The 22,830-nt window shown below is 63.9% G+C and overlaps 2 protein-coding genes across 2 annotated transcripts; both read right to left on the bottom strand.

Moving 5' to 3' along the window:
- Nucleotides 1–1,949: 1,949 nt before the first annotated feature.
- Nucleotides 1,950–3,897, bottom strand: IRF2BP1 (interferon regulatory factor 2 binding protein 1). Its single transcript, XM_062176410.1, is given in 2 exon segments — nt 1,950–2,477; nt 2,479–3,897. Coding segments are annotated over 2 exon segments (1,800 nt in total). The 5' UTR covers nt 3,847–3,897; the 3' UTR covers nt 1,950–2,045.
- A 1,795-nt stretch (nt 3,898–5,692) lies between these two features.
- MYPOP (Myb related transcription factor, partner of profilin) lies at nt 5,693–12,687 on the bottom strand. The gene is made up of 2 exons (XM_062176756.1): nt 12,155–12,687; nt 5,693–7,173 (listed from the first exon to the last, which is right to left on the bottom strand). The coding sequence occupies exons 1-2, from the start codon at nt 12,657–12,659 to the stop codon at nt 6,530–6,532; spliced, it is 1,149 nt and encodes a 382-aa protein (XP_062032740.1). The 5' UTR covers nt 12,660–12,687; the 3' UTR covers nt 5,693–6,529.
- Nucleotides 12,688–22,830: the final 10,143 nt, after the last annotated feature.

Genomic DNA, 22,830 nt, shown 5'->3' with positions numbered 1-22,830 from the left:
GCCAGGATGAGCCATGCCCAGTCCTGAGCCTGGGGACCCAATGCCCAGAGCAGACCTTTCCGGTCCAGCCTGTCCTGCCCTCTGTCTCCTGGAACATTCGAGTTTGGGGACGGCTCAGGCCTCCAGCTCACGCCCGCGCCCCTTCCTGACTCCAGGCCCCCTTGCCGGCCACTCGATGGCCCTCTGGGCACCTCGGCCTCCCTCCCCTGGGGCATGTCTGTCTCTCCCTCTCTGGACCCAGGCTCTCCCTGCCTGTGGTTTCTGTGCACGGCACCTCTCCGCAAGACTCCCGAATAGATCCTCCCACCCCTCCTGCCCGGCCCCACCCGGCACTGGGGGAAGGGGCACCCATCCAGCCCCCCACACCCACAGGGCTCCAGCTTTCTACTCTGTTAATGGTTAACCCAAGCTCTATCTAAAATACACAGCAGCCAGGCTGGGGGTGACTCCCCTGCCCCCCACCCACCGACCAGCTGTTCTTAAAGGACCAGGTGTCTTCCACAGCTCTGCAGCCCCCTGGGGCCTAGGGACCGGGTGGCTGCAGCACTGGAGCCCTGAGAATTTGCAAGGGGGTGGGGAGGCCTGGCACTTCCCTCGGCCGAGCAGAGCTGGGTCAGCGAGAGCCAGCTTGCCCAGGAGGGGCGCCCCGGGCCCAAGCCCCATCCCACATCTCTCCTTCGCCAGGCTTATCACCTGGTGTGTTTAATCAGGGGCGGTTTTCCCAGCCCTGCCCAGAGCCCAGGCTGCCAGTGCCACGGGTGGCGGAACTGAGGGTCCTCCAGGGGCGAAGGAGCAGCCCAGGGTCCCTGAGGCGGGAGTGAGGACACGTGGGCCCGCAGGTGTGTGGGGCACCCCGGAACGCAGGGCACACGCCAGCGCCAGCGCGTTAGGACCCTGCAGACTTCCGGCAGCGGCCTCCGGTGCTCCGGGGGGCAACCCCGACTTTCAGGGCTGCCTCTGGGCGTCCGCTCCCCAGCTGTCCGGGAGGGGGCTGGGCTCCTGGGGCCGCCCCTCCCCTTAACTCTTGGTTTGCCGCGGCCGCTCAGGCCCCGCCCCGTGACGCCAGCAAGCAGGAAGTCCTGGTTAATGATCAGTCAGCGGGACAGGTGCGAGGCAAGGCCGCGCACATCAGAGGCAGCCGCGGCGGTGGCGGGGGGGGGGGGGGGGGCGCCTTCTGCCGGGCTGGTCGCCGTGTCCCGGCGGCCGCCGACGGGGGTTTGTCCTTTGACATCAAAGTGAGGAGCCCAGCCGCGGCTTCCCAGTGCCCGCCTCTCGCCAACACCTCGCTCTGGGCATCCTGCTCTCGTCCTATCTCCCCGGCAGCTCCTCCCGCAGCCTAGCCTCAGGCCAACCTCCCCGCTGCCCAGCAGGCACCCACCGCCCACTCCCCGTGCGCAGCCTCCCTCGACCTCCTTCCCCAGCCCTGAGCTTGTCTGTGGCCCCCATGCCGCAGCCGTCCCCTCGCTCAGCCTCAGTGCTGTCATCCGGAAAACGGGCGGATGGCTAGTGTCTGCCCAGCGAGGCGGCGAGCGGGCCCGCCGGGGCGCAGGGCGCCACCTGGAGGCGACGACGCGCCCTCCTCTCGCTTGCAGGGTCGGCCCGGTCCCACAGGGGGCGCAGCATCTCACACAACGGAGGGACCAAAAAAGGGGGGAAAAAAAAAACATCTTTCGATTTATTGAAGGAGGGGAAGGGCAACGGGTGGGGAGGGAATGAAACGCTTCTGCTTCGTTTATAAAGAGCGAGTTTTCGGGAGGCCTCTTCTGAAGGGGGGGCACCTCTTCCCCAACTACAAGCAACAGCAAAAGCCAAGCCAAGGAGGGCCGAGGGACACAGGGGGCGCCCGGGCACCCCGAGCGCCCCCTCGGACGGGAGCCACAAGCTTTCTCCCCCCACCCACAATGCATCTACCCCAGGGGACCCATCTGGGCGAGGGAAGGGGGTATGTACACAGGTGGGGTGGCCCCGGACTGGGCGGGGGAGGGAATAAGTTATCCGCAGCAGCGGTGGGCGGGCGGGGACAGTCGCTTGGAGGCAGCGGCGGCCTAGGGGTCCCGTTCTTTCTTGACCTTGATGTCTCCAGCAAGGATGGTGGCGATCTCGCCCTGCATGAAGGCCCAGGGCACGGAGGAGCCCACCAGCGGGCACTTGTCTCCACTCGGGCAGTACACCTCGCCCGCCGGGCCTTGCGCCTTGATGAACTCCCGCGAGCAGGGGAAGCAGAACTTGTGTCCGGGCACCGAGGGGCACTGGACGAAGTGGGTGTCTTCCAGCCGCTCCCGGCACAGGGTGCAGCACAGCGGGGCCCCGGGGGTCGCCCCGCTGCCGCCGCTGCCGCCGCCCCCGCTGACAGCTTCGGCCCCGGCTGTGGGGCTGACTTCGGCCTCCCCGTTCCGGGCCACCAGGCGATGCTGGGCTGGGGGCGCAGCGGCGGACGAAGCTGCGGGGCTGGCGCCTCCGGCCCGCACCGGGCCCCCCGCCGCCGCCAGGGTCCTTGGGTGAGTGGCCGAGGGCCTCCGCCACGTTCTTCAAGGCAGCGATGGGAGAGGGCACGCCGGGGGCCTCGGCGGAGTAGGGGCCGCCGGGGGCCACCCAGTGCCGCTGCTGCTGCTCCTCCGTGCTCATCTTCCCGGCCGCCTCGCCTTCGGGCTCGGGGGACGCCTTGCGCCGGCGCGGCGTGGGCGCCAGGTTCCGGGAGGGCGCTCGCGGGGGCGGGCCGCACAGCGCCGCGGGGGCCGGCTCGGGGTACTGCTGGGGCAGCGCCTCGGCCGGGGCCGGCTCGCGGAAGCTGCGGACGCCGTCCGTGAGCAGCTCGCCCAGCTGGCGCCACTCCCCGGAGCCGTGCCGCCGTTCGTATTCGAGGTACTTGAAGCCCGAGGAGGCCAGCGCCTTGCCCGGCTCCCGCAGCGCGTCGTGGAACATCTGGCGCGCCACGGCCAGCACCCCCGCGTACACGTTGCCGGAGCCGCAGGGGTACTCGGTGAACAGCTTCAGCTCGAACTCGTAGCCCGGGGGGCGGGCGGTGGCGTCGAAGGCGAACACCCGCCCCACCAGCCCGTGATCTTTCTTAAAGCGGACGTTGAAGGGGGCGCAGGCGGACAGCGCCAGGAGCTGCTCCCGCACGGCTTTGGGGCGCCCGTGCCACTCCTCCGCCCGGCCCCGCATCGCCTCGTTCAGTTCCGCCAAGCAGTCCGCGTTCCTCTGCTGCTTCTCCTTCTCGAAATCCGAGCCGAAGAGCGGCCGCGCGGGGCTCAAGCCCGGGGCCAGCGTCAGGCCTCGGCCTCCCAGGCCGGACACCGCGGCCGCCAGCAGCCCCGGCGGCATCAGGCTGGGCATGGAGCTGAGCAAGGCCCGCCGCGCCCCTTCCACCACGGCCTCCTCGCGGCCCAGCCCGTTGGCCAGGCGCGACCCCAGCGTGTACTCCAGGGCCGGCGAGGGCAGGGGCAGGCGGCTCGAGGAGGTGGCCCTGTCATAGCGGTCCTGGCCCGAGCCCCCGCCGGTGCCGCCGCCGCCGCCGGCCCCGCCCCCGCCGCCGGCGCCCGTGCCCGACGGCTGCGCCTGCGCCTGCGGGGGCGGCAGCGGGGGCCCCTGCGCGGCGGCCGCCGCCAAGTCCTTGGAGCTGGGGTGCTTGAGGGCCGGGGGCCCGGGCGAGCGGCCCTCGGGCAGCACGTGGCTGCGCTTGAGCTGGCGCGCGGCGTCTATGAGCAGCTCGATGCGGTCCGCGCCCTCGAAGTTCACGCAGCCGCGGCACACGGCCTCGCTGAAGTCCCACACCATGGCCCACGGCATCTTGGGCAGGTCGCACAGGTAGCACCACTGGCGGCGAGACGCCTGCACCGACGCCATGGCCGCCGCCGGGGCCCCGCGTGCCGCCCGCCGCCGGCCTGCGATCCGCGATCCCGGGGACGGCGCGAGCCACAGTCCGGCCTCCGGCTCGGCCTCCCCGCCGGATCCAGGCCCGGCCCCCCTTCCCCGCCCCCCTGGGCCCGAAGCCCTTTTTCCTCACTCCCGCCTCCCTGGCAGAGGGAAGGCACAGGCGCGGTCGCGGTGCCGCGCCGAGGCGCACAGCTCGGGCCCTGCGATGCGCCGCGGGCGCCGCCGCCGCCGCCGCCCCAGGCTCCCGCCGCTCCCGCCGCCGCTGCAACGGCCGCCGCCGCCGCCGCCGCCTCCTTCTGCCCCAGAGGCCGCTGCGCAGGGAAAGTTACATAACGCGCCGGCAAAGCCTTCTGGGAAATGTAGTCCCGCCGGGGCCCGCGCTTAAAGGGGCCGCCGCGGGGCTGCGGGCGGTGTCTGCGCGGACCCGCTGGGCAGCGTTCGGCGGATGGCTTGCCCGCCCCGAGCCTCCGTTCCCCTGGGCCCTGCGAAGCGGGCCGACGGCGGGTGAGGGAGGTAGCCGTCCCCGGGCCGGGGCGGAGCGGACAGGCCCTGGCCGGAGGGGCTGGGAAGCCGGCGGCGCTGCCCACCTGGCACTTTGCCCCCCACCCCCACCCCCGGAACCCTAGCTACCAGCCTCTGGGTCTGGCCGCTCCCGGGGCAAGGAGAGGTCTCGGGGCTTCCGCGCAGCACCTGCCCGAGTGTGCGCCTCTGCAGAGGAAGGGGCGTGACCGAGCGCCCTCCGACTCCGTTCCAGTGCTTGCCGGTGCGGCCGCTCACCCACCCCCCGGCGTACTACAACTCCCGAAATGCCCCGCGGGGCGGACGAGCTGACGCACTTCCGCCGTCTGGAGGCTGCGGAGGCCTCCCCGGATCCCGACGTCTCCCCCCCAAAAGTTAATGGGGGGCTCTGTCGGAGCGCGGGGTTGTGGGGGACCTCTTCCCGCTTGTCGCTCCTCAGTTTGCGAGGACGGGGTGGCTGGGGCGGGGGGCAAGCGCCGGATCCCCGCCCCACCTTGAGTGCTTACTTCCTGGTAGGCCCGGCCGGGCAGTGGGGACCCCGGCCCCGGTTTTCTCTCGCGGGCGGGGGGCTGCCCGGGTCCCGCGCGCTCTCAGCGCCTCCCTCGCCGGGGGCCGGGGGCCCCGTTCTGCGCCCAAGCATTCGGCTTGCCGCTGGCCACCGCCTCCTGGGTCTCGCCGAGCCACGGCCGCTCTGGCTTCCCTGTATCCATCCTTGGACCCCAGTGTCACCGCTGCACCCCCGCTGCATTATTTTAAATTATTCTCCCTTGGGGGCTAAGCTACCTCGGGGCCAAAATGTGCACAATCGCAGGCCCCCCGTGCTCACTTCGGCTCTCAAAGTTGAAAAAGTACAGAACTATGGGGAGAGGCCACTCAGGTCACCTGAAGTGGCCTCTGTGCCGCTGCCGGGCAGACGCTCGCGGTGTCGAGGGTTCTGGCCAGATTCAGTGTTCAGGCGAGCTGGAATGGCCCTGGCTCGGGGAGTCGCTGGGGGGGCGGGGGCAGGGGTGGGGAACAGGCAGCTGCTCCGTGGGCGACCCCTCTGCAGGGCGGGCAGCGCTGAGGCCACAGCGCCTCGGAGAAAGGCCCAGCCGGGAAATGGAGGCAAGCCTTAACGTCTGCTGAAATGATGCTTGATACCGGGGGCTCGGGTCCGCAGAAGCTTCCCACGGGAGGGGATATTTGAGCTCAGATCCCAAGGACGGACAGTCTAGTCGTGGGAGGTGATGACGACCCCTGCAGATGAGAACGGAGGTCCAGCGTTGCACGGATGACCAGGGCTGTGGCCCACGTCCGAGAGTCCAGCCTGGCGGCTCCCTGCTTTACTACCCGGCCCAGCAAGTGTTCTGGGGGTGCACAAGCCTGCAAGAATCAAGTTTCCGCCTCCCTGAAATTATGGGGGAACCTTAGCGTGAGAAACGCACATGCACATTTCCAGATGTTACAACAAAGAGCCACAGAATACCGCAAGGATCTAAGAGGCTGTCCAGCCTTAGCCTGAGCGACTTCGGGAAAAGGCTAGGCTAAGGCTGGCATCTAAAGGATGGGTACCCAGAGGAAAACCCACCCACCACCTTGGGCCTCTCGCCCCCACGCGGTGTTGCTTGTCCAGAGCCTCAAGCGACTGTATGAAAAATAAGTTTATTGATATCTTGTCACCACTGGGGGGGGGGAGTGAGGGGTGGGGCTCCGCGGGTCAGAGGCAGCAGCGGGAGGCAGAGGACCCCGCCCCCTCCCCACTCCGAGCCCCGCCCCTCCCCATCCACAATCTGATTTGTCTAGCAACTTCCACCCCCTGCGGAGGCCGGGGTGGGGCGGCCCCCGGGGGCCAACCTCTTCAAGTCAAGAACAGGAGCTGTTAGGGGGGGCGGGGGCTCTGTGCGGACCCAGCGATCCCTTCCCCACCCCGCGAAGGGCGAGAATAAATTAACAGAAAATCGATGGCTTCCAAGTCAGGGTCGGGGGAAGGCAGCCAGGCTGACAGCACTGTTCCAGAGAAAAGGGGCTGGGGGGAGCCCAGCGGCGGGCCGCCCCCAGAGAATCAGGCACTAACTAGCAGGGGGGCGGGGCGCGCACCCCCTCGGCCGCGCCAAGCGGGGGGCAGGGGTGCAGGCAGGGGCGCGCAGGGCGGACCTCACGGGGATTTCCATCGGCCCCGCCTCTTCCGCGTAGGGAAGCCTTTCCTCCGCTTGTGTGGGGGCGAGTCGGGCGCAGGCAGGGGCGCTGGGGGCGGCCGGGGCGCCCCCTCGTCGCCCCGCGGGGCGATGATCACCCCCCGGGCCGCCACCACGGCCCCGTCCACGACGGCAGCCACCACAGACACGGGCTCTGCAGGGCTCTCCACTTTGGGGGCGGGCGGGGGCAGGACGGGCCCGGGAGGTGGGGATGGGGGCGGCGGCGGCGGATCCACCGGGGTTCCCGGCAGGAGGGGCAGCAGGGCACTGAGGGCCTCGCTCAGTTTGGCCAGTCCCTGCCGCAGGGTGCCCGCCAGCTCTCGGATGGCATTGGCAGTCTCCTGCTGGGCCCGCAGGAAGTCCAGGGAGGGGTCGGGGCCCGAGGGCATGGGCGGAGGCCGAGGAGGGGGTGGCGGGCTGGGGGAGGAGGGCGCCGCTTGGGCAGGTGGCGGGGGTGGCAGTGGAGGGGCCGAGGGGGGTGGAGACAAGGCCAGGCGGGGCAGCTGCACCGGCTGCGGGGCTGCAGAGGGCGGGCACTCGCGCTCCTTGGGCCGGGCCCAGGGCTCTGGGCTGCTGGAGCCCCCCTTGCTGTGGGCTGCAGCTTCTGGAGAGAGACAGACAGACAAGACAGTAAGGGGCACTGCCCAAGTCTTACTTCCTCTCTCCCCAACCTTGACCCCACAGTTTTTTTTTTTTTTTTTTTTTTTTTTTTTTTTAATTATCATTTATTTGAAGGGGGAGAGGAGCTACCTTCCACTGCTAGTCCTCTCCCCAAATGCCTGCGGCAGCTCAGGCTGGGCCAGGCCGGCCCAGGAGCCAACAGCTCAGACGGGATTTCTCAGGTCCTGGAAGCCGGCACTGCTGTACATTAGCATATCAGCAGGAAGCTGCGATTGGGAGTGGAGCTGGGACTAGAACCCAGGCCCTCCGGTATGGGGCACAGGCGTCCCGCGTGGCAGCCATCACCCTGGGCATCCTTTTCAAACCCGAGTCACATCACACCCTGTCACAGGCCTGCCTGGGTCAGCTGTAGCGGACACCGGGTCCAGGCAGGCGCGGGGGGAGGGGCGTCTCAGAGCAAGAGCCCCCCCCCCCCCCTGTTCTCCAGGCTCAGAGCCACCCGGGCATGTGCGCCGGACACCCGTGCAGCCGCCCCACTGGCTACGGCGGGGTCCCGGGCCTGGGAGGCTGCAGCAACGCTGGATGTTTCTAGAAGCTGTCTCCACTGGCAGCTCGTCTCCAGGTGCTGCCTATCTGCCCTCCCCTGAGCTCTCCACACTCTGGGCCCAACTCCAGCCTGCTCAGCTGCACACTGGGATCCCCCACGGCCAGTGTACCTCATCAGCCCCCACCGCTCCCCCGGGGCCAGGTGCACGCCTCATCAAGCCTCAGCACGGGGCGGGGCGGGCTCCCCGCTGCAGGCGCCTGCTACACCTGTTCCTGCGCCAGCCCCTCCCCGCTGGACCACAGGGGTCACCTCCTCGCTAAGCCCCCTGCCTCCAGCCCCGGGCAGCAGCCTCAGGGGGGAGTTAAGCAGCAGGAAAGGAGCCACGCACAGCCAACTCCACGGAAATGCAGTGTCGCTAGTAGATCCGCGGTTTTCGGGGTGGGGGAGCAAGGGGTGTGCGTACGTGTGTTGGGGGGATGGCTGACAGGTGCAGGGGTTCCTCCTGGAGTGGGGGTGTCCTCAGATGCCTGATGGGCCCTGGTTACCCCACCCCCCATCGCCCACCCTCCAGCTACACTGGGTTCCTGTCAGGCCCTCCCACACACCAGGCCCGCTCCTGCCTCAGGGCCTTTGCACTTGCTGCCTCTGTAGCCTGGTCTCTCCCCAGACACCTGCCTGGCTCCTCCCCTCCCCTCCTCCAGGCCCCTGTTCAAACCCTGCCTCCTCCCAGGGAAAGTCCACCCGGCCGACACAGCCCCCGCCCCTCTCGGCCCCTCTGCCTGGCCCGGCCTGCTGTCTCTGGACACTCTCAGTGTTTGCCGTCTGTTCTACAGGCAGCACTGAGTTTTGCTTACTGTAGTGGCCAGGGCACAACACTGTGTTCTCGAATGAGAAACTGTGGCCTGCAGAGTTGGCACTGACGGGCCCTCCCACAGCGGAAGAAAGCCCCGCCCCTTTCCTCACCTAGGGGCCTCGCCGCCCCCACCTCCTTTCCCTCTCAGGCAGGGACCCAAGCTCACAGGCTCCTTCCCCCTGGTCCTGGGGTCCTGGGCCACACTGGATCACTCTATGGTCCCCCAAAACCTGCAGACCCTGGGCAGTGGTGGGAAGGGCTCACCTAGTTGACACCTGGATCGGGTTCTGGGCTCCTGGCCCCCTCCCCACCTTCCTGCCGTGATGGGCATTTGGAGAGAGAACCAGTGGGTGGGAGGGTACGCGCTCTCCCCCATCTCTCAAGGAAGTAAACACGAACAGACGCCAAAGCATCGGTGCTGGGGGTGCAGCCTCCCTGGGCCGGCCAGCCCGGGGCCAGGCAGGGAGAAGACCCAGGGCAGACAGTGCCCACACACTGGCCCCAGCCAGGCCCTGAACCCACTCCCAGGCCTTCCAGCTGTTTCCTGGGGTTGGCGCTGCCGTTATCATCAGCCCGTTTCACAGATGAGGAGACTTGAGGCCCAGAGAGGGCGGCACAGAACTCACACACTTGAACCCAGGCTGGCTCCAGAGCCCACGCTCTTAGCAACTCCCAGGGCAGGGGCTGTGGGCCGGGGGTGGGCGTGGAGGGGGTGGGTCTTCCTAAGAAGGGGCGTGGGAATTGCAGCCACTGAGAAAATTTTGACAGAGTTAGACAGTGAGAGAGACAGAGAGAAAGGTCTTCCCTCCATTGGTTCACCCCCCAAATGGCTGCTGCGGCTGGCGCTGCGCTGATCCGAAGCCGGGAGCCAGGTGCTTCCTCCTGGTCTCCCATGAGGGCGCAGGGCCCAACGACTTGGGCCATCCTCCACTGCACTCCCGGGCCACAGCAGAGAGCTGGACTGGAAGAGGAGCAACCGGGACAGAATCCAGCGCCCCGACCGGGACTAGAACCCGGGGTGCCAGCGCCGCAGGTGGAGGATTAGCCAAGTGAGCCGTGGTGCCGGCCTGTTTTTTTTTTTTTTAACTTTTTTTTTCTTCTGGTGTATTGAGTAAAAAGGAACAGAATGAGGCCCCAGTGGTTACGTCCACGGGACCCCCAGGAGTCGCATTAGGGCCCCTGCCACCTTGGGGCCTCAGTTTCCCCGTACCCAACCCCAGAACAGCTGCCTGGGAGGCACCACAGGTGCAGGTTAATGACAGCACACAGCTGGTTCCCCAAAAGCTTGGTGGAGACAAATGGTTCTTGGCTCTTCCCCCTGCCTCAACAGAGAATGCGCCAGTGCCCTCAGGCTTGGATGGGCTGAGCCTGCTTCTGCCCCAGGGCCTTTGCACCTGCCATTTCAGCCACCTGGAGGGCTCTATCCAAGTCTGCTTCCTTTCACCTCCTGAGATAAGCCCTCCCTGCCTGTCTACACCGCCTGCCCCATCACTCACTATCGTTTATTTCTGAGTTGTCATCACCTCCTGTACATAACCTGTTTGGGGATTACTGGTTTTGGTCTGTGTCCCCCAACAAGAATGCCGGAGGCTCTGGGGCCGGGCTGTGGCGGAGTGGGCTGAACCGCCTCCTCCTGCAGTGCCGGCATCCCAAGTGGGCACCGGTTCCTGTCCCGGCTGCTCCTCTTCCGATCCAGCTCCCTGCTAATGGCCTGGGAAAGCAGTCAAAGATGGCCCAAGTGCTTGGGCTCCTGCACCCATGTGGGAGAGCCAGAAAAAGCTCCTGATCAACCCAGCTCCGGCCATCTGGGGAGTGAACCAGCGGATGGAAGATCTGTCTCTGCCTCTCAAAATAAATAAATTCTTGGGGCCGGCACCGCAGCTCACTAGGCTAATCCTCTGCCTGCGGCGCCGGCACACCGGGTTCTAGTCCCAGTTGGGGCACTGGTTCTGTCCCGGTTGCCCCTCTTCCAGTCCAGCTCTCTGCTGTGGCCCGGGAAGGCAGTGGAGGATGGCCCAAGTGCTTGGGCCCTGCACCCACTTGGGAGACCAGGAGAAGCACCTGGCTCCTGGCTTCGGATTGGTGCAGCACGCCGGCCACAGCGGCCATTTAGGGGGTGAACCAATAGAAGGAAGACCTTTCTCTCTTTCTCTCTAACTCTGTCAAAAAAATAATAATAAAAATAAAATAAAGTCAATAAGTCTCAAATGTCAGCTCCTTATCTTTTTTTTTTTTTCTTTTGCTCCAAGTTTTCCCAGTGCCCACCTCGGTGCCAGGCCTGGAAGAGGCCATGGACTAATATCTGTGAAACTCACGAGTGAATCATGACCACGCAGCTTCCGACCCAAGAGGGGGCTGCCTCCTCTGGACTGTGTCGCTGGGGCAGTTCCCAGGGAAAGGGCCCCCAGGGAGGGTCTCGCCCTCGAGATCCCGCTCAAGGCGAAGCCCACGTCCAGCCCTGGTCTCCGTCAATGCCAGCGGGCCTGGGCCGTCGTCCATCCCGGGGGCTAAGCGCCCAGACCGGGCGTCCCCGTCCCGACTCTACTGCCCTGTGGCCTCGGTGGGCGAGCCAGCCTCTTGGGTTCACACGTTCCTGATGCCTGCCTTGTCGGTCACGTCCTTCTGTGTCCCTCCCTTTCCCAAAACCCTCAGCGGCTCCCCACAGCTCTCGGGACAAAATGCAGATTCTGAACCTTGGCCTTGAAGCTGGGGCTTGGTCTGGTCTTCGCTCACCTTTCCGGTCACCTCTTCCTCCCACCCCCTCCCCCAAACGTCTGCTCCCCCAACCACCCAGCTTTCCCCCTTCCGTGCCCCTCCTGCTGCCAGGGGGCATTTCTGGTTTCTCTTCATCTTCACTCTCTGCATCTCAGCTCCCAGGGCCCCTCCCTCCTCCAGGAAGCCCTCCAGGACCTCCCGGCTGTCAGGCACCCCCTGGGCTCCTCCCACTCCCGAGTCATCACGGTCTCCCCGCCCGCCCTCCCCGCTGGACTGTCCCCTACAGACAGCACCACCAACACAGCCCCAGTCAAGGCTAAGCTGGGAGCCAGGCGCAGGCTCTCCACACCGCCTCTCCCCAGACTTGACCTTGAGAAAGTTACCAAACCAACCGGCTCCGAGGCTTTGCCGTACAAAATGGTGAAACAGCCGGCACCGCACAACCCGCGTAATGAGCGCGGCGGCGCGAGCTCCGGACGTGCCCGGCCAGGCGGTTCACCCACGTTAACTCGCGGGGTTCCCCGCTGCCCTTCGAAGCGGGGGCTATTCTCTGGGGTGCAGACACTGAGGAGCGTCCCCCCGAGGTGGCACCAAGTCCTGAGCAGCGCCCAGGCTGCCTCCCCGAGCCACGACCCTGCCCAGCATTTAACCCGATCCTGCCCGTCCCGCAGCCTGGAGGACTGCACTCCCAAGCCGCTTCACTTTGCTGAGCGCAATGGGAACCGCGGGAGCCACAGCGCCCCCACCCCCACCCTCGCCAGGGCTGGAGCGGGGCCCCGGGGGTCCCCGTCGAGGGCTGGGCGCGACGCGGGCCACACGCACGGGCCAGGGCCAGTGCGCACAACTCACCTGCCCGCCGCTCCTCCCGGCGGTCGTCCGACAGCACGTAGCGTGGGGCGCAGGCGCCGGGCGCCGTCGGCTGCGAGGAGGCGGCCGCAGGGGGCTCCTCAGCCGCCGCCCCGGCCCCTGGCCCCGTCACCCCGGGCCCCAGGATGGCAAAAATGGTTTCCTCCTCGGCGGAGAAGGCGTCGTCCGCGGCGGGCCCCGCGCCCTGCGTGGAGTGCGGCACGCGGGCCAGCTTCTCCTTGGTGCGGCGCTTGAAGTCGTTCCAGCGCTTCTGCACCTCCTGGCCGGTGCGCTTCCAGCTGGTGACGCCGTTGATCTGGGCGGCAATGCCGTCCCACACGCGCCGCCGCTCGGCCACGCTCACCCGACGGCTCTGCGCGCCGTACAGCTGCGGGTAGTGGGCGCGCACCTCGCGGATCAGGATCTGGTTCTCCTCGAAGGAGAAGCGAGGCTTGCGCAGCCGGGTGGTCTCCTCCGCTTCACCCGCCGCCGCCGCCGCCGAGGCCATGGCGCCCCCCGACGCCGCCGTCCGACCGCCTGGCGCATGGGGGGGCGCCGGCGCTGCGGGCAAAGGGCGCACGGCGCTGGCGGGGGCTCGGTGTCCCCGCGCCGCCCGCCCCGCCCGGACATCGGCTCCTACGTCCCCGAGGCAGGGGTGGGGAGGGGGCGGGGGCCGCGGGCACTCAGAGGCGCCCAGTGCTAGCGGACACCGGCCGAGCGCTCGCTCCGTGCTCGGAGCCGGACCTTGGGGGAGGGTCTGCAGGGACGGAGGGCGAGGGGGCAACGTGGAGGAAGACCAGGTGTCTGCAGGAGGCGCTGGAGACGAGGACGCGGAGGGGGACGGGGGCGTCCTGGGGGCTCCGGCGGTGCCGAGGGAGCGATGCGCCCGGGGCGCCGCCGCCAGCGGACAGCGGCCCCGGGAGGGGGGTGTCCGGGAGCATGGGTGAGTGCGACGCGAGTCCGCAGAGGCGCCCGGGGTCTCCGGGGCTCGTGGCGGCTCTGAGAACTGCCAGGAATTCAGGGGGCACTCTGGGGAGAATGGGTGTGTGGGGGGGCGTCCGGGATCTGGAGGGGACCACGGAGGCCATGGGGGGGGGACGCCGGAGAGAGAAAGGACCGCGGAGGGTGGGGACCGAGTCGGGCCGCGGGTCACTCACCGGCGCCGCCGCAGCCCCCGCCTGCCGGTGGGTCAGGGCTCGGGCTTCTGCGGCCTCTTCCCTCCCCCCGCCCCTCTCCCTCCCCTCCCAGGGCCCCGCCCCCGGCCGCCCGGGAGCCACGGCGCACGCGCGCCTCCAGCCAGCCGGCCCCCACGCCCTCCCAGCCCGGAGTCCCTGGCCCACCTTGCCTAAGCCGGCGCAAGCGCAGAAGTGCCCTCCGCGGGCTACCCCGGCAGGTTGCAGCTGCGCAGCCGCAAGCTTAGCGCTGCGCTGCTTCCCCGGGCCTCCCCGCCAAGCTCCCCCCGTGCCGCCACGGCGCACGCGCAGAGCTCTGCCGCGCGCATGCGCGCCCCTGGCTCGCGGCGGGCAGTGGTACCCGGGACTGGGTCTCCGCGCAGGCGTGACAGTCCTTGGAAGAGGAAGGAGCGATGCTAACGCGAGCGCTAGGACGGAGCGGCGGGGCGCGCTTCCAGCTGTCCCTGCCCTCTGTGTGTCTGTCCTTTGCGTGGAGGAAGGGGACGGAGGCGCCGTGTCTCCGTGACAGCCGCGTGGGTGGCGGTCTGGGGGTGGGGAGTAAGGAAGCCGCTCGGCCGCCCCTGCGCGGGGCCGCTCGGGAGCTGCTAGCTACCTCTCACTCCTAGAGGCGGGGCGCCCTGGGGATAGCCCCCACCCCGGGCGGATGCAGTTACCATAGCAACCCATCAGCCTTCCCATCACGTCGGGGGGGGGCCGCCCCTGCCTTCGCTGTGACGTCATGGCGCGGGGAGGGAGCGGGGAGTTTCTTGGCGCTCGGTGGGGAGGGCCATGCTGGCGCGGGCAGGGCTTTCAGCGAATGCGTGGAGGCCGGTGTGAAGCCGGGACTCGGGGCGGGGGGGGGGGGGTGAGCTGAGAGGCGGGATGCCGGTGGGGTCTGGCTGGAGCGCTTCCTGGTTAGCATCCTGCAGGCCCCCTGAAGGTTACTTATTGGGCACCCGGGGCTTCATTCACCCGCTGCACTGCTGGGTGTGAGCGCACACACGGCAGTGTGCAGTGTGCGTGAGCTACACAGGGTCCCCACGACGAGCCCGCTTTTACGGGCAGGAACAGACAATGGGTGATGTGTAGGTGAGAGAGGGCCCGTGTGATGAGGAATACGAACGGAAGGGAAAGGAGGGAGACGGAAGTGCGTGTCAGTGTGTCTTACAGTACGGGGGCAGGCGGAGAAAGTGGTGTTGGGACAAGGATGCACAGAGTGGGGGGAGGGAGCACGGGCTCGGAGGAGGCCGCTGGGGGCTGTGGTCCGAGCCAGGGAGGGAGCAGGGTGGAAAGTCAGGTCTTGCAGGCCCATTTGGGATTCGCCCGCAGAGGTTGCTGTCTCAACTCCCAGCACCTCTCAGCGGGACCTGATTTGGAAATGGCGTCAGTGGAGATGGGGTGGGTTGAGAGGGGGTCCCATTGGGGTAGGTGGGCCCTTTATCCAGCGTGCCTGGTGGCGAAGTAAGGACAGGAGAGACACCCAAGAGGGAAGAAGGCTTTGTGGAGACTGAGGCCAAGGTGAGAGGGAGGTGACCACAAGCCATGGAAACCCCAGGCCCATCAGAGGCCAGAAAGACACCCCCCCCCAACACACACAGCCTTCAGAGCAGGGGAGGCCCAGGCCGTACCTTGATTACTGACTCCCAGCTCCAGAACCATGAAACACAGTCCTCTTCCCCTTTTTGTTTTAAGGATTTATCTATTTATTTGAAAGGCTGAGTTATAGAGAGACAAGGAGAGAGAGAGAGAGACACCTTCCATTCCGTGGTTCATTCCCCCAAATGATAGCAATGAAACCGGGAGCCAGGATCTTCTCCCAAGTGTACCACGTGGGCAGCAGGGGCCCAAGCACTTTGGGCCATCCTCTGCTGCTTTCCCAGGTACATTAGCAGGGAGCTGGATGGGAAAAGGAGCAGCCAGGACTCGAACTGGCCTCCATATGGGATGCAGGCGCTGCAGGCTGAGGCTTAACCCACTGCGCTACATCGGCAGCCCCCACGCATTTCTCTCGCTGTAAGTCACTGGGCTGGTGGCGGCACGTTGTGGTGACAGCCCCAGGAGTCTCACACACTGGGCGTCTGGGGGAGGCAGCCAGGGTGGGCTGGGCTGAGGGGAGTGTGGAGAGCACGCGTGGTCTGGAGTTGGGGAGGAGGCTGGAGGTGGCTCCGTGGGCGGAGGTGAGTGGTGGAACTGCAGGTGTGGGGAGGCTGAGATGGAGGCAGGGGTGCTGCTTGTCCTCAGCAGAGCCCGATCTCCTGCAGGGACCCCATGGACCCGGACAAGGGAGCCAGAACAGGGGTAGAATGGGGCTATGGGGCCACCTGGGAGTTCTGCATGGGGCTCTTAGGTGCCAGCCGCCACCTCCCTAACACCTGGCGGAGACAGTGGCTGGATTTGTGGCAAGGACACCAGTGCTTAAGGACGGCCTCCCTCCAGCAGCTTACGGCCACCTAGAAAAAGAGGAGGAGGGAGGGGCCCACTGCGGCTGGCCCTTGAGCGCCGCGGGCTGCGGCCCCCACCTCCCACTTCCTCCCGCTACGGCTGCAGGTGCCTGCTGTGGTGTTGGGCCTGGGAACCAAGGGTTCCTGCGAGCTGTGACCACAGGTTCAAACTGATGTCCAGTGCTGACCAGAGGCTGGCCAGTTCTGGAGAATTCTACGCAGGACAAAGGCAGCTCCGTTGTAACTGAAGGTCTTTGCAGGTTTCACCTGTACTGAAAATGTTCGGAGATCACTTTCAGGTTTTCCACTTCATTTCTCTCTCTTGTGTTTCCTTTTTTTCTCTTTATTTATTTAAGAGGCAGAGAGAGAGAGCGGGAGAGAGAGAGAGCGGTGCAATCCGCTGGTTCACTCCCCAAATGCCTGCAGTGACTGGGGCTGGGCTGGGCCTACGCCAGGAGCCAGAATCTCAGCCTAGCTCCCCACGTGGGTGCCAGGAGCCTTGTTTCCTCAGCTCTCACCGCTGCCTCCCGGGGTGTGCAATAGCGGGACGTTGGATTCTGGAGCTGGGATCGGCAGTAAAGCCAGGTACCTGGGGTGGAGCGCAGGTAAACTGGCGTGCAAACCAATAGGCCAAATGCCTCCCCCCATTTCCGTCTTTAAAAAATGTTGTTGTTGTTGATGTGGGCATTTAGCACACTTAAGATGCCTGCGTTCCATATCAGGTTGCTCAAATTAAGTCCTGGCTCTGCCTGTGAGTCCAGCTTCCTGTGAGACACACCTGGGAGGCACCAGGCGATGGCTCAGATACGTGGGTCCTTGTCACCTGTGTGGGAGACCCAGCATGAGTCCCAGGATCCTGGCTTCGTCTTGGTCCAGCTTTGGGGAGTGAACCAGCAGAAGGTAGATTCTCTCTGCCTTTCTACATTTAAGGTATACAATTTGGTGTTATGGAATACATATAGATATTAAAGAGGTTACATAATGAAGCTTGTTAACAGTATCATCATTGTTCATAGTGAGTCATTCTGTGTGTGTATGTGTGTATATGTATGTGTGTGTATGTGTGTATATGTGTGTTTATGTGTGTGTGTGTATGTGGAGGGGCAAGAGCTAAACTCATCGCAGGTTACTGGTGGTCCTCAGGTTGTGCCTTAGGTCCCTGGACTTTTTGTCCTACATTTCTGGCACTTTGTATCTGAGCCTCATCTCCCTATTTCTTTCTTGCCCCATTTTTATTTATTAGATTTATTTACTTATTTGAAAGGCACAGTTACAGAGAGACAGAGAAATAAAAGAGATCTTCCATCAGCTGGTTCACTTCCCAAATGGCCACAATGGCTGGAGCTGGGCCAGGCTGAAGCCAGGAGCCAGGAGCTGCATCCAGGTCTCCCACGTGGGTGGTAGGGACCCAAGGACTTGGGCCATTTCCGCTGCTTTCCCAGGTATATTAGCAGGGAGCTGGATCTGAAGTGGAGCAGCCGGGACTTGAACTGGCGCCCAGATGGGATGTGGCACTGCAGGCAGCAGTTTTACCCGCTACGCCACAGCGCCGGCCCCATGAACTTTCATTTTTTAGATTTCACACGGGTGAGATCATGCAGAGCTGTTCTCTCTGTGACTGGCTGGTCGCAGCATCCACAGAGCGGCTCACGGCAGGATCTCCTTTTTCTTTTCTTTTCTTTCTTTTTTTTTTTTTAAGATTTATTTTATTTACTTGAAAGAGTTACAGAAAGGCCGGTGCCGTGGCTTAACAGGCTAATCCTCCGCCTTGTGGCGCCAGCACACCAGGTTCTAGTCCCGGTTGGGGCGCCAATTCTATCCCGGTTGCCCCTCTTCCAGGCCAGCTCTCTGCTGTGGCCCGGGAAGGCAGTGGAGGATGGCCCAAGTCCTTGGGCCCTGCACCGCATGGGAGACCAGGAGAAGCACCTGGCTCCTGGCTTCGGATCAGCGTGGTGCACCGGCTGCAGCAGTCATTGGAGGGTGAACCAATGGCAAAAAGGAAGACCTTTCTCTCTCTCTCTCTCTCTCACTTTCCACTCTACCTGTAAAAAAAAAAAAAAAAAAAAAAAGAGTTACAGAGAGAGAGGTCCTCCATCCGCTGGTTCACTCCCCAAATGGATGCAGCAGCTGGAGCTGGGCCAGGCCAAAGCCAGGAGCCTGGAGCTTCCTTGGGGGTCTCCCACACAGGTGCAGGGACCCATGCACTTGGGCCATCTTCTGCTGCTTTCCCAGGTGCCATTAGCTGGGAGCTGGATCGGAAGTGGAGCAGCCAGGACTCAAACCAGTGCCCATGTGGGATGCTGGCATCACAGGTGGAACTTTAACCCAGTATGCCACAACGCTGGCCCCAAACCAATCTTTTTATTCCGTGTTTTCCACGAACTTTTTGAAGTACCCGCACGTGTTTTAGGCTTTTTTTTTTTTGCCCCATTGTCTATCAGGGACACTTTGGTTACTGCTTGTGTTTCGTCATGTGTCTGTCCCCTCCCTCCCGCCTTCTCTCCCTCTCCTCCTGTATCCCGGGAGCTCTGCCCTGAGTTAGCATCCATCCTGGAGTTGGTCCCCTTTCCCTAGCCCTTGCTCTGATGTCCCCCCACCCCGTCCTGCCCCAGCACGCATACCCCCTCCCCTGGACTGTCACAGTCACCTCCGCCCTGTTCTCCTGCTCTACCCCTGACCCTCTACAGCAGTTTTCAAAACCTCCAGCCCGCGCCGTGGCTCACTAGGCTAATCCTCCACCTTGCGGCACCGGCACGCCGGGTTCTAGTCCCAGTCGGGGCACTGGATTCTGTCCCGGTTGCCCCTCTTCCAGGCCAGCTCTCTGCTATGGCCTGGGAAGGCAGTGGAGGATGGCCCAAGTGCTTGGGCCCTGCACCTGCATGGGAGACCAGGAGAAGCAACTGGCTCCTGGCTTCGGATCAGCGAGATGAGCCGGCCGTGGCGGCCATTGGAGGGTGAACCAATGGCAAAAAGGAAGACCTTTCTCTCTGTCTCTCTCTCACTATCCGCTCTGCCTGTCAAAACAAAACAAAACAAAACAAAACAAAAAAACCCCTCCAACCTGGAGGCTGGCACTGTGGTGTAGGAAGTAAAGCTGCTGCCTGCAGTCCCGGCATCCCATATGGGCGCCAGTTCAAGTCCCAGCTGCTCCACTTCTGATCCAGCTCTCTGCTGTGGCCTGAGAAATCAGTAGAAGATGGTCCAAGTGCTTGGGCCCCTGCATCTGTGTGGGAGACCCCAAAAAAGCTCCTGGCTTCCAATGGGCCCAGCTCCCGCTGTTGCAGCCATTTGGGGAGTGAACCAGCAGATGGAAGACCTCTCTATATACTCTGCCTTTCAAATAAATAAGTACATCTTAAAAAAATAAATAATAGAGTCATTCAAAATGTTCATGGGAAACGTGTATTATGAAAGAGCTATGCATGGGGGCTGGCGCTGTGGTGCAGCGGGTTGGCGCTGTGGTCTGAAGTGCCGGCATCCCATATGGGTGCCAGTTCAAGACCCAGCTGCTCCTCTTCTGATCCAGCTCTCTGCTATGGCCTGGGAAAGCGGTGGAAGATGGTCCAAGTGCTTGAGCCCCTGCACCTGCGTGGGAGACCTGGAAGAAGCTCCTGGCTCCTGGCTTTGGATCAACACAGCTCTAGCTGCTCGGCCATTTGGGAAATGAACCAGCGGATGGAAGACCTCTCTGTCTCTCACTCTCTCTGTGTAACTCTACCTTTCAAATAATAAAATAAATAAATAAATCTTTAAAAAAATAAACCTCCAAACTGATGCCATAAAAACACAAATGTGCCCTCCAGGTGTCTCTGTCCTTCTCAGAGTCAAAGCCAAAGTCCCCACCACGGCCCCAAGGCCTTAGAGAACCTGATGGCCACCCTCTCCCCTGGCTGACCGCACTACGGCTGCTGGAGCCTCCCCACTGTTCCCGACACTTCAGCCTCAGGGCCTTTGCACCTGCCATCCCGTCTCCTTGGCCTGCTCTTGCCCCAGATGCCCAGATGGCTCCCCTGCTCTGCGGCCTCCTGCAGGCTTTGCTCTGACAGCCCGGTCTCTGAGAGGCCCACTCCTCGGAGTTGTGTGTCACCGCGGCTGGGCTGCAGCCCCCAGCTGTCGCTTTGACAGCGTTTTGTAGATGGGATTGGAGCCTGTGGTTAGTTTGCTATGGTAAAGGGGGTTATCCTGCAACATCTGGATGGGCATGGGCCGGGCAGATCAGGGGTTTTCAAGAGCAGAGCCGAAGCTTCCCGAGGGGGAAGCTGGCCGCTTCTGTCCCAGCCTGACCTTTTTTTTTTTTTTTTTTTTTTTGACAGGCAGAGTGGACAGTGAGAGAGAGACAGAGAGAAAGGTCTTCCTTTTGCCGTTGGTTCACCCTCTAATGGCCGCCGCGGTAGCGCGCTGCGGCCGGCGCACCGCGCTGTTCCGATGGCAGGAGCCAGGTGCTTCTCCTGGTCTCCCATGGGGTGCAGGGCCCAAGCACTTGGGCCATCCTCCACTGCACTCCCTGGCCACAGCAGAGAGCTGGCCTGGAAGAGGGGCAACCGGGACAGGATCGGTGCCCCAACCGGGACTAGAACCCGGTGTGCCGGCGCCGCAAGGCGGAGGATTAGCCTGTTGAGCCACGGCGCTGGCCCAGCCTGACCTTGACAGGCCGTGCCCTGTGGCCACCGGCTCCCGGCTCCCAGGTCCCGCGGCAGAGCTCGGGCTGCAGGCACACACCTCCTGCTCGTTCTGCTTCTGGGGGTGGGGTGTCCTGCTACTTCCTGTGTACCCTCCCCCAGCTAGGACGCCCCCAGCAGGCAGAGGCAATGTTCTGTCCCTCTGTATCCAGGTGCCTTCGTCACTTCAGTGCCTCTTTTTTTTTTTTTTTTGACAGGCAGAGTGGACAGTGAGAGAGAGAGACAGAGAGAAAGGTCTTCCTTTGCCGTTGGTTCACCCTCTAATGGCCGCTGCGGCCGGCGCACCACGCTGATCCGAAGCCAGGAGCCAGGTGCTTCTCCTGGTCTCCCATGGGGTGCAGGGCCCAAGGACTTGGGCCATCCTCCACTGCACTCCCTGGCCACAGCAGAGAGCTGGCCTGGAAGAGGGGCAACCGGAACAGAATCCGGCGCCCTGAACGGGACTAGAACCCTGTGTGCCGGCGCCGCAAGGCGGAGGATTAGCCTGTTGAGCCGCGGCACCGGCCTCAATGCCTCTTGTATCAGTTTGTTCTGCCTGACCCCAGCTTCCTGCTGAGGACCTGCCATGGCTCCCCAGTGCCCTTGGAGGAAGGCCCACTCCCTCACCCGCTAGACCCTGCGTCACCCAGCCCATTCCTCAGGCCCCTCTCTAGTTCTCTGGTTTCCTTCCGGCTCTCCCTCCCCTTCCCCCTCCCTTCCTCCCCAGTACCCAGCCCCGCCCCCACCTTCTCTCTGCATTTGCTACAAACCTGTGCTTGCCACTTCCTCTCCCAGTTCAGCTCCTTGCACTTTTTTTTTTTTTTTTAAGATTTATTTATTTGTTTGAAAGGCAGAGTTACAGACAGGCAGACAGGCAGAGTGAGAGGTCTTCCACCTGCTGGTTCACTCCCCCGGACGGCTGCAATGCAGGAGCTGGGCCAGGCTGAAGCCAGGAGCCAGGAGCTTCCTTGGGGGTCTCCCACATGGGTGCAGGGGCCCAAACACTTGGGCCGTCTTCTGCTGCTTTCCCAGGTGCATTAGCAGGGAGCTGGGACTGGAACTGATGCCCACATGGGATGCTGTTGCCACAGGCGGTGGCTTTACCCGCTGCGCCACAATACCAGCCCCTCCTTCATTGCACTTTGCACAGCAGCCTATGAGAAATTCATATGCAACACACAGCCACACATGTATACACATGCATGAGGCACACACACCCACACACATGTGCACACATGCACACACATACAACTGGAAAGGTTCATACAGGAACAGCCACAGTCATAGCAACAGGGCCGTGCCACATGGCAGCAAGGGCTCACTACTTGACACCTGTCACCCCTGTGTGACAGGAAGGCAGTCCAATGAGGCAGATGTTGGAGTTAATCCCCATTTTACAGAGTGGACAACTGAGGTCCACAGAGGTTAAGTAACCGGTCCAAGGTCAGGGGGAGAATTTGAACTTGGCTGGCTCCGGAGCTGGCGACTCCCGCTCTCCTGGAATGTGGCTCGGTCACCCCTGAAGATACACACCCAAAGCAAACGCACTCAGAGCAGTGCTGGCCTGACTACGTACAGTGCGCGCAGACACTCTCCTCCTCTGCTCCATTTTGTTTGTTTGGTGCTGGCGGCAACCCACTGAGTATTTTCGGCGTCCACTAATGCGGCAAGACCTGCGCTCTGGGGCCGATGCTGTGGCGGAGTAAGCGAAGCTGCTGCCTGCGGCGCCAGCATCCCAGTTCGAGTCCCGGCTGCTCCCCTTCTGATCCAGCTCCCTGCTAATGCACCTGGGAAAGCAGAGGAGGATGAACCCAGTGCTTGGGTCCCTGTACCCACGTGGGAGACCCGGATGGAGTTCCTGGCTCCTGGCTTCAGCCTGGCCCAGCCCTGGCTGTTGTGGGCATTTGGGGAGTGAACCAGCGGATGGAAGACCTCTCGTTCTCCCTCTCTAACTCTGCCTTTCAAATAAATAAACTGAATCCCTTAAAACAAACAAGACAGGCAGTTTGGGACAGATGGCACAGAAAGCCTCCCTGCCCTGCCCCCACGCCAGGGCCCTCGTCCTGTGACCTGCTGCCTTGGCCCCAGGCTTCCCACACCTGGAGCTCCACGCACCTCCATCCCTGGAGCCACCTCCAGCCTCCTCCCCCGCTCCAGACCACATGCACTCTCCACACTGCCCTCAGCCCAGCCCACCCTGGCTGCCTCCCCCAGAGCCCAGTGTGTGAGACTCCTGGAGCTGTCACCACAGCGTGCCGCCACCAGCCCAGTGACCTACAGCAAGAAATCGGTTTCACGGTTCTGGAGCTGGGAGTCGGAAATCAAGGTATGGGCTGGGCCTCCCCTGCTCTGAAGGCTCTGGGCGGGGTGGGGGTGGGGGTTGGGGGGTCCTTCCTGGCCTCTCCCAG

This window comes from Lepus europaeus, chromosome 19, assembly GCF_033115175.1.
Source record: "Lepus europaeus isolate LE1 chromosome 19, mLepTim1.pri, whole genome shotgun sequence".
Classification (NCBI taxonomy): Eukaryota; Metazoa; Chordata; class Mammalia; order Lagomorpha; family Leporidae; genus Lepus; species Lepus europaeus.
Note: the sequence above shows the minus strand (reverse complement) of the source record. Positions and strands in the feature narration are given on the sequence as shown.